Genomic DNA, 11,590 nt, shown 5'->3' with positions numbered 1-11,590 from the left:
ACATCGATTGATTTATTAGAAACACACATTCACTCATACACTTGTTTTCCATTAAAATCGAAAATAGCATAAATACTAGTTTACGGTAATTCTAGTAATTACATTTTAGAAAATTAATGAAAGCCAAGTTTTTGGTTTTTTATTTACACTTTATAATCATTATAGTTCAATTAAACTCAAATTCTTAGGGAAGAATGACTTATGTTGCATCCTATATAGCTTTGTTAATTGGGTGCATATATGACTATGCATTATTTCACTCTCTCACTTGAATTCATTTATTTTCTCCTTCCTTTATTCTTGTCTCCCCCTCCTCCCTTTCTCCTCGCATTTCAGATCAACTACGTCCTGATTAGATTTGGATAGAATTTTAGTAAAGCAATTTGAAAACTTTATATGGCTCTTAAATTTCATTGATCAAAAAGCTCAAACTAATACATCAAGCATTGCATCTTACCAAAAAAAAAATACATCAAGCATTACAAAAAATATTTTGTTCAATGTCTTGGGAAAAATAAACATCCCTTTATCACTAGGTAATAAATATGTCCAAACTGCTTAATTGCAAATAAAGCGCATGCATGTTCAAATATGACATTTCTGACCTTGCATAAATTTGGCCTTGATCTTGTTTAATGACACTACAACATCTATCATATTGCTACGTGTTTCTGGAATATCAGTACAACAACTCAAGGCTAATTCAAAAATAGAGGATGTGGCTTGTAAGATATGATCAACATGTTGTTCATCTTCTTGTAATAAATTGGAGTCTATGACTTGAATTATTGCATGTGGCATTGACACACTTACCCAACCCTTTAAGCTCAATCCTGAAACAAACATATTGTCGGTTGGTTTTTTCCTTGTGAAGACTTCTTTCAATATAATTCCATAGCTATATACATCTACTTTAGTTGAAACAACTCCAGAAGATCCATATTCTGCACATGATTAAATTTTAGTTAAAATAAAGTTCTTATGCAATTTAAAAACTAAAAGCTAACAAAGACATCACTTTTATATCAATAAAAGATGATAGGGAAATAAATTGTGTTGTTCTTAGTTTCTTTAAGCTTTCTTATTAATATATGATCATATGTTAAAATTTATATAGTACATATGATAATTCTTAAGTCGTATATTTTTATACCAAAATAATGACAAAAAAGCTGTCGATGTTCTAAAATAAACTATTTGTACTTAGCTCAAGGATTGTAAAATGCATAAAAACATAAATCTCTCTTTTTCTTTTTTCTTTTACAGCAGGAACCAACTTCACATAAAATTTTAAAGGAAAAACCCAATACCCTCACCCCTTGTATGCGGGGATAAAAGATTGGGAGAATTTCTAATAACGCTCTTAAAAACAACATATCTACATCAACAGCTTAAAGGAATATGAAATTCCTTTGTAGGCCCAAGAGCTCTTCATGTAATTAAAATATTTGCTCTAATATCATAATTACCTTGCCGCTTTTTTTTTTTTAAGTGTTATAATCACTGGCTGGTAAAGTCACATAACCTTCGTCACCAATAGAGAGGCCACCACTGCCGATAGTCAGCCCACTATCACTAGTTGCTAGAGCTCAGGCACTAGCACCGGCAATCAAATTTGGTCAAATATGTCAAGGAAAGATTTGAACTCTTGGTGTTGTAAAAGGTAGTTTACCATTGAACTACCAAAGTCATATAATAATATATTATAAAATAATATGTATATATATTATAGCTTTTGTTTTCAAGTATTAATGTGGGTTGCTACTAATCATGGACATATCACTACTAGAAAAATATCAATTAGCGAGGGATTGTTTATTATTCTCTAAAATGCCAAATTAGTGAGGGATGTTAATTGTATAGGTAGATTTAAAATTAGTGAGAAAAATAGTGAGTGAATATCAATCCTTCTCTAAAATAAAATAATTAGTGAAGAAAATTGTGAGGGATTGACAATTCCTCTTTAGCATAAGATAATTAACAAAAAAAATAGCAAGGAACTATTATCCCTCTCTAAAATAAAATAATTATTGAGGTATTATATCCCTAACTAATTACTGCAAAAAAAATTGACTTTTGAAAATAAATTTTAATTTATTATATATTTAATTATTTTTATTCAAAAAATAAAATCAAATTTAAAAATTGACTAAAATATTCATAATAAAATTATTTACTATTTAATATTCTATTTATTTCAAGTTCATTTTCCATACAAAAAATAATATTTTTATTAAAAAAATATAATATAAAGAGTCATATAAATACAAATATAAATATTTTAACATATTAATAATTGAAAATAAAATATAATATACACGTCTATTTTAATAATATATTGTTTGTTATAATTGTATAGTTGAATAACATATATTTAGTTTATCAATAATAAATGTAGGTACATTTTAGATCAACTAACAAAGAAGAAGTGAGGAAGGTAGGAGGTTAAGGGTTCAAGTTATAGTCTTGGTATAAACATAATGAATATGTGACATGGTAGTGAGTGGGTGATATGGTGCGAGGTGTAAGATAATATGACATGAGTTGTCGTAATGTGGTGAGTGACAAGGCATGGGATAAATATTCGAACATAACTTATTCATGCATAAAAAGGTTTTCAATTTTTTTAAACCCAACTTTTTGGTTTTTTTTAAGAACTTGTTCATTCAATATTAACAGGTAAATAATCTATATATATATAGATGTTATGGATTTATTTTTCAATCATTTTCATGGACTCTAGTTAATGATGGATACGTTATTGTTCATATCCAAACAATTACTTGTAAATATTTAAACATAGCTTGTAAATATGTATAAATATATGACAATTTTTTATGTATGAACCACTACTATAACATACATTTTTCGAAGCAAGTCTTTAGGAGTACTTAAATAGAAAAAAATGCTTTGATAAGTTGAGGCGGAACTTATCGAAGTGCTTTTTCAAAAAAGTGCTCCTTTATATCAAGCCTTTCGGAGTGTTCACTAAACGAGTGCTCCCATATTATGGGAGCGCTCTAACGATGAATACTCTTGTATGTAGTATGCCTACATGTGGAAGTGTTTGTTGTTAGAGTGCTCCCATATGCCATCTATATAGGAGTGCTTACATTGAAAATGCTCCCATAGGTCAATCTATACAGGAGCACTTTTTAGAAAAAGTGCTTCCGTAGGCAGACCCTACAGGAGCACTTTGTAAGCGCTCTCTTTTTTACTTGAGAGCTATCCCTAGGCCAAAAAAAAAAAAGCGCCCTCATAAAGGTTTTCTATAGTAATAAACAAGTTATATTCAAATATTTACAAGTAATTGTTCAGATATAAATAATAACATGGCCATGATTGACCAAAGCATATGAAAATGCTTGAAAAATAAATTTATAACATATTTTTTTATTAAGCATAATATTGATAACCTTTCAATCCTAAAGAAACAAATTATTAAAAAAATTGAAAAAGTTGGGTTTAAAAAATTGACAACTTCTTTTGTGTATAAGCAAGTCATGTTCCAGTATTTATAAGTGATTGTTCTAATATGAATAATAATATATCAATGACTAACCATAGTTCATGAAAATACTTGAAAAATAAATTTATAACACACACACACACACACACACACACACACACACACACACACACACACACACACACACACACACACACACACACACACACACACACATATATATATATATATATTATTTTGCCTGTTAATGTTGTATGACCAAGTTCTTAAAAAACCAAAAAGTTGGCTAAAAAATTGAAAAAGTTTTTATGTATGAACAAATTAAATCATGTTTGAATGTTTATAAGTGATTGTTTTGACATGAACAACAATATGTTAATGATTAACCATAGCCCATGAAAATACTTGAAAAATATATTTATAACATATATATATATATATATATTATTTAACATAATTTTGATAACATATCAATATTGAAGGAAGAAGTTGTTAAAAAAATTAAACAAGTTATATTTTAAAAATTGACAACTTTTTTATTTATGAACAAGTCATGTTCACATATTTACAAATAATTATTCAGACATGAACAATAATGCATTCAAAATTAACACTATCTTATATTAATGCTTAAAAATAAAACATATAACATATAGATTATATTTTGTAATATATTATGACATCATTTTGGTAGTTTAGTTGGTAAACTACTTTTTGCAACACCTAGGAGTCAAAGGTTCAAATTCTTCCTTCACCCCTTGGCCCCTTTTAACCAAATTTGATCATTGGTGCCAACACCAAAGCACTAGCCATTAGTGGCACCACCACCAGTAGAGGTGGCCTCCTTGCAATTGTAATACACTTTTTTAAGAAAACATAAAGGTCAGGGTATTTATAACATTTCAACTGAAATTTTAATTACATGAAGGGGTTTTAGGCTTGCAATAAATTTTTGATTCCTTTAGGCTCTTATTGTAGACATGTAGATTTTGAAGGCTCTATCTAAAATTCTCCCAGAAGATTTTAGGGGGAGGGCCTAGTTCCTGACTTATCACTTGCATAGAAAAAGAACTTGTATAGTTCAATGGGGCCTCTTATTTATCAAAAGAACATCTAATGTTTTTTTTAACACATATGTACATAGCATATATCACAAATATTAATTAATATGCCAAAAGCTAATTTAGTATTATATCATACTTATTTGAGACTGTGTGTGTGTGTAATATTTTATTAGCATTTTCTATTAAGGTTACACCATTATAATCTAAAAAAGATCTTCAAGAAAATACTAATATATATTTAGAATACAAACTCAAAAGAGATGAAATAAATAAATAAATAAGGTTGAGAATGAATAATTACCAGGTGCGACATAGCCAATTGTAGGAATTGTTTCTGTATGTGTCTTTGATTGCCCTTCATCTAAAAGTTTGGAAATTCCAAAGTCACTCACATGACCAACCATATTATCATCCAACAAGATGTTACTTGGCTTTAAATCACAATGAACTATTGGTGTTGACAAGCCATGATGAAGATACTCTAAGGCAGATGCTACGTTTATCATTATATTCAATCTTTCAAGAAAGTCTAAACAATAGTTATGAGAATATAACCATTTTTCAAGGCTCCCTTTGGGCATGAACTCCATTATCAAACACTTGAAATCAATATTAGAGCAACTACTAATGATCTTCACCAAATTGCGATGGCGCACATTACGCATTGTATCACATTCTACTTCAAAGCTCCTTGACATTATTTCTGAATCAAAATTGAAGATTTTAATTGCAACTACAATCCCATTGAAAAGCTTTCCTTTGAACACAGAACCATAGCTACCGCGGCCAATCAAGTTACTCTCATCAAATCCATTAGTTGCATCTACAATCTCAAAATAAGAAATCCTTCTTGGTACTCCTAAAGTTGAACAATTCCTTTCAACTTGATCATTTTTTGAATTTGGTCGTTTCCACCATAGTATGATACCTAAAACAACTAAAATTGTTGACACAACAATGGGTAATATAATTTTTAATAAGATCAATTTAGTCATTGATCCTTTTCTTATTCCATTTCTACATGGAGGCACTCTCAACCGTGGTTGGCCACAAAGAGCGTCATTCATCATGAAAGACTCAAAAGTTAAATTTTTAAAAGCCCCACCATTTGGAATCTCTCCATGCAATTTATTATAAGAGAGATTGATGTTCTTAAGATAAACAAGTGACTCTAGAGATTTAGGGATTTCACCAGACAAATTATTTTGGGAGAGGTCCAACTTTACCAAGCTTAGCAAATTTCCAAATGTTTCAGGAATATTCCCTTGCAATGTGTTATGTGCTAAGGAGAGAATTTGTAGATTCTGCAAGCCACCCAATGTTATAGGAATGATGCTTGAAAGATTATTTCTTGACAAATCCAATAACGTAAGAGCTTTTAAGTTTCCAATTTTGAATGAAAGATTTCCAACTAAAATATTGGAAGATAAATTTACTTCCAATATATCATTTAAGTTCCAAAAGGAAGAAGGTATAACTGAAATCAATTTATTGGAGCCCACAAAAAGCTTTTGCAAAGAAGTCATATTTCCTATGCAAGTTGGCATTGCTCCAGAAAACTTGTTTAAACTTAGATAAAGATAAACAAGTCTCTTAATCTCACAAATCTCATCAACGATTAAGCCTTGTAGCTGATTGCCTTCAAAATTCAAAAACTGAAGAGCTTTTAAATTGCTGATAGTCCTTGGAAGTGGTCCAGTCAGACTATTTTCACCCAAAGATAGTCTAATCAAATTAGTAAGATTCCCAATCTCTGAGGGTATGTTGCCATTAATTTTGCAAGAGTGCATATCCATCTTCTGTAGGGAATGAGAGAAGTTTCCAATGGCTTTGGAAAGTTTTGTATACAATGGATTTATTGAGAGATCCAAGACTTCCAAATTTCTACAATTTGTCAATGAGGTAAGGAAGTTGTTTTCAGAACTGGAAGTTTCTACAATGGTTAAATCATTAGCAGATAATTGAAGGGTTTTCAAGTATATTAAATGCCCAATCGTGCTAGGTAAAGCCCCTTCAAAGTTGTTGTATGCCAATTCCATCATTGTTAGCTTAGAAGCATTGGATATAGTCTTTGGGATTCTTCCAGAAAGTCTGTTTCCCCATAAATACAGTTGTTCCAAATATGGAAGGCCACTTCCAAAATTTGATGGAAGACTACCTGACAGAAAATTGCTTTGTAGAGACAAGAGTTTCAAAGTTGACATGTTAAAAATTATTGAGGGAATAGATCCACTCAATTCATTCATTGCCAACTCTAATTTCTCAAGCTTATGAAGATTGCCTATTTCCACAGGAATTGTACCTGAAAGCAATTTGAATTTAACTTTTTAGTGTATATTGTTCTTTGAAGTTAATAGTTAATACCATCATATTACACACTTTAATGTTCGGTCACTAATGTTATCTCTTTTGCTTTATGTCTGTTCTTTTTATAGCAAGGTGGGCATATGATGTGTTTAGGTGGTACTTCTTTTTTTATTATTATTATTACTATTTTTTCAATAATGACATAAAGAAATATGTTTGTGTGTGTGTGTGTGCAGGGGCGGATCCACATGGCCCTTTTTTTTTTTTTTAGTAAATCTTTCAAGACCGCATGCATGTGCAAGCCCAATTATGTTATTGAAGTTTATAAGGTTACAATCAGGTAGAATTTTACTTTTCACTGGGTTTACATACAAACTTCAAGGTATTGAACAAAGGATTTGGGAATTTAAAAGATGTACACATTAATTTTATATTTAATAAGATTAATACACGATTTTTTTTATGTTACCATTTATCTTCTGAAAACTTTGGGGTTTGATGCGGGCTATTGAGCTTGTTTATTCTATAAATATAATATAATTCCCTAAAAAATAACTTAAAAAATAAAAGTGTCAAAGTGCAATAAAAATATATGTTCTCAGAAACTAAAGTTGAAGAATTGCATATTTTAGAGTACATACCTGTGAAAACGTTTCCAGGCAAATATAATTCTTGAAGCATAGTGAGGTTTACAATCTCCCTTGGAATGTGTCCACTAAATCTATTGGAGGCTACTGAAAACATGTTGAGATCCTTGCATTGTATCCATTGAGATGGTAAGGCACCAGACAATTCATTGAATTCAAGAGACAGATATTGGATTTTTGGAATCCCATGACATATATATGAGGGGATGCTCCCTGACAAATTATTCTGACTCAAATCCATCTGTTGCAACCCTGAAATGTTGAAGATAGTTGATGGTATTTGACCAAAAAACTCATTAACACCCAAGGATATTGTTTTCAAATTATGAAGTTCACCAATCTCTTTTGGAATACTTCCTGCATCGTGGTATAAAAACCACAAAGAGAAAAAGAAACCAAAAATGTTGTTTACGGTGACGCAAAGAAAACTAGTTGAAAAGGAGAAAATTAAGAGTAATAGCACATCATAATAATTTGATGAAAAAGTACCTTGCAAGTCATTGTAAGAAAGATATAACTCTTCAAGCATAGTCAAGTTTTCAATGCCTTTTGGTAATTGTCCAGACAGCAGATTTCCACTTAAAGATATGTACTTTACATTTGTCAGATTACTGATTCCTTTAGGAATAACTCCTGTGATGTAAGAAAGAAAAGCTCATCTTGCTTAGTGCTAATGAATACAGAATCATGTCATAGAAACAAACAATATTTTCACTTGTGTTAATCCTTTTCAATAAATTATAGGGTTAAGGTGTAAATTTATCTTAAATTATAGGGTTAAGGCATCACAAGATTAAGTTTCAGAAGATGGATGTGGTAGTTGCGTGTTGGAGAAGATGATGAATGCAATTCTATAATCGCCGGTCTTGGATCTTTCAGCGTTGGCATCACTCATCTCCATCACAGCCAGGAATGAGACGCACAAAAAGTAAAACCTATGCCTCACCAAAATGAGTAAAGCGTACATTGAAGAAGAAACATTAAATATCTTAAAAGCAAACAACTACAAATTTGTATTATTATTAGATTAGACTAGGCTAGACATATAAATAAATATTATATGAAATATTTTTTAATATGTGCCTCCTTTGGAGTCTTAAGACAACATGACATGCGAGTGAGGATAAGTTTGAAATAAGATATTTTGCCTAAAATGTTTCTTCATAGAAGTACTATATATAATCTGAAGGATGTGAATAACAACTTGTAAATAACTTAAGGCACCTAAAAATAACACACAAACTTGAAATTAAATATATGAAAACCAATATCAACAAAATTATTGAAGTGACCATTTAAAAAAAATATTTCATAAATTTATCCTTGATATATTTATAAAATATTTATGTAAGTTACTTAGAACATACCTGATAAGGAATTGAAGGACAAAACGATTTGTTCAAGTGAGTATAGGTTAGAAATAGTTGGAGGTATCATTCCTGAAAGGTTGTTTGATGAAATGCTTAAAATCTTCAAACGTTGAAGTCTTGCAATCTCAAGTGGAATGGATCCTTTTATAAAATTAGATCTCCAAATTAAGGTCTCCAACTTTGTTAGATATATAAAATACTTATATCACATAATTTAATTAGGATATACCTGATAAGGAATTGTTGGACAAAATGATCTGCTCAAGTGAGGATAAGTTAAAAACACTTGGAGGTATCATCCCTGAAAGGTTGTTTGATGAAATGCGTAAAATCTTCAAGTATTGAAGCCTTCCAATCTCAAGTGGAATGGATCCTTCTATGAAATTAGATCTCCAATTTAAAGTCTCCAGCTTTGACAAATTGGATATGCTTAAAGGAATAACACCCCCAAGATTATTTTTTTCGAGAATCAAGTGTTGAAGTGTGAATAAGCTTCCTATCCATAATGGAATATCTCCACTAAATTGATTGTAGCTCAAGTTGAGAATTCTTAACTTGTCTAACTTCCGTAACTCTTTTGGCAACTCACCGTAAAAACTATTGCTGTGAAGGTCAAGTTCCTCCAGAAAAGACAAATTACCAATTTGCGAGGGTAAGGCGCCCTTGAGACCCATCCCGCCAAGTTTCAAGATCTTGACTCTCCCATCATTGGAATCACATATAACACCAGTCCAATCGCAAATTGAAGAAGAGTTGGACCAATTAGCCAAGTGATTGTGAGGATCGGTCACTGAAAATTTGAGGGCAAGAACTGCAGAGTCATCAGTGGTAAAAGTGGTGTTACATATAATGGGACAAACCATGAGACAAAGTAGTAATAAGGACATGGAGACACAAAAATGAAAACAAAGATTTGTCATGATGATGGATATGTTTAAGGCTTATTGTAGAGGAAGGAGGAGAAGGCTATCCTGTATATATATATGTATATATATATATATATATATATGTCTTGTTATTGAATATGAACAATGTATATCGTTTAAGCTATATATCTCGCGATACCAAAGTTAGGTAAAGACATTAATTAAATAAGGGAGAATGATGAAGAGATTCCAAATGGATTAAATAATTTAAGTTAGGTCTCTAATGCCAAACTCTAAAAATTTGCAAGTCCATTTATTAAATTTGCAACTGCATTGTTATGAATTTATAATTTATTTTTTAAATTTTAATATAATTAAAAATAAAAGAATTTATTTTTTTCGTTAAAATTTAAAATACAATATGCAAATTCATCACAATAAAATTGTAAAACTGAAAAATTGAGTTGTAAATTTTTAAAATTTAATATTTAATATCTAACTTAAATTAATTATTTTTTTTAGATCTGTCATTCTCCCATTAAATAATTATTAAAAAAATGTATTGTATAGACAATGGAAGGAGCTGTAGAAAGGTCAGCAATGATGGCTGGCAGAGAATATAAAATATCATCCACGTTGATACCATTATATTGGTGTATCCAAAAAGAAAAATTTAACTTGTTGACAAGATCTGGACTATTTGAATTTGAAAATATGAGGGACGCAGTAGGAATCGGTGGAAAAAATAAGTATATAAGAAATCATTCACAAAATTTTAGTTAAATCAGAAAATTACTTTATGACTAACAGGTCTGGTTGTCTTTGATTGAATGGAATATAATGGTTAATAATATTGGCTTATTCAATAACTTGTTGAAGATTTTGACTATTTGTATTTTAATAGTTAATAAACAATAATAATTCAATAAACAATTACATGTCTAGATGACTGGGCTTTGATTTAAAAGCAAATATTTTTTAATGGGGTCCAGGCATTAAGAAACTTTGGCAGAGGATTCAAATGTATGTTGAAATAATTAATCACTATATGATAATTAATTGAAGTTCCATAATATAAGTCATTATGTCCTACATTAACATGGGCAAAAAAATTTCTAGACTTAAAGGGCAAAAATACCTAATAATTTTTTTTTCAAAAGCATCTCATATCTTTAAGTGAATAAAGATATTAGAATACCCATAAATTTATTGTAATAAATGCAACACACTCCATTCCATTCATTTTGACAAACGTTTATTAAAATTGATCATTAGAAAAACAAGGAAGAAAACATAAAGTGTAAAAATATCTAAAATATATATGTATCCTTTGATATATATATATATATATATATAGGTGAAACCACAAGCATCACCGGCAACTTGACACATGAGAAAGATTTGTAATGTTTCCTCAATTACATTTGAAAGTGCACATAGGCTTTCTAAATTTCATCCTCATCCCATATCAAGATGCAATCAACCCCCACCAAAATTAAGTTTTGAAGTCCATAAGCCACAAGGCCTCATCTCTCTTGGTGAGATTTTCCATCCACCTCATTCTCAATCTCTCTCTCTCTCTCTCTCTCTCTCTCTCTCTCTCTCTCTCTCTCTCTCTCTCTCTCTCTCTCTCTCTCTCTCTCTCTCTCTCTCTCTCTCACACAGAGGCTCAATCTACTTTTCTGTTGTTAATTGATAACTTTTAATATTTTACTAAATTTATTCTTGTTTTTAATGTAATTGAAAGTCATTTGTTTAAATTTATTAGTAAAAATATGATTAAATGGATGATAATGCGTGAGAATGGACATGAAAATGTGTTATAAGTGGGTGGAAAAATTCTAACATTAATTCTAGGTTTTATACA

The 11,590-nt window shown here is 30.2% G+C and overlaps 1 protein-coding gene across 10 annotated transcripts; it reads right to left on the bottom strand.

The window, feature by feature from the left end:
* Positions 1–491: 491 nt before the first annotated feature.
* On the bottom strand, positions 492–9,824 carry LOC129313780 (probable LRR receptor-like serine/threonine-protein kinase At3g47570). 10 transcript variants are annotated; one of them, XM_054957160.1, is made up of 7 exons: positions 9,447–9,824; positions 9,087–9,158; positions 8,855–8,998; positions 7,977–8,120; positions 7,482–7,844; positions 4,835–6,835; positions 492–944 (listed from the first exon to the last, which is right to left on the bottom strand). In XM_054957160.1, exons 1-7 carry the CDS (start codon positions 9,775–9,777, stop codon positions 586–588), a joined length of 3,414 nt encoding a protein of 1,137 aa, XP_054813135.1. In that variant the 5' UTR covers positions 9,778–9,824; the 3' UTR covers positions 492–585. The 10 variants fall into 10 exon arrangements, with proteins under 10 accessions (XP_054813135.1, XP_054813131.1, XP_054813133.1 ...); XM_054957156.1 differs by having other exon boundaries at positions 9,087–9,824; XM_054957158.1 differs by having other exon boundaries at positions 492–833; positions 9,087–9,824.
* Between the last annotated feature and the right edge of the window lie 1,766 nt (positions 9,825–11,590).

This window comes from Prosopis cineraria, unplaced genomic scaffold (assembly GCF_029017545.1).
Source record: "Prosopis cineraria cultivar Desert tree isolate PC_DT_omini unplaced genomic scaffold, ASM2901754v1 PC6, whole genome shotgun sequence".
Taxonomy (NCBI): domain Eukaryota; kingdom Viridiplantae; phylum Streptophyta; class Magnoliopsida; order Fabales; family Fabaceae; genus Prosopis; species Prosopis cineraria.
Note: the sequence above shows the minus strand (reverse complement) of the source record. Positions and strands in the feature narration are given on the sequence as shown.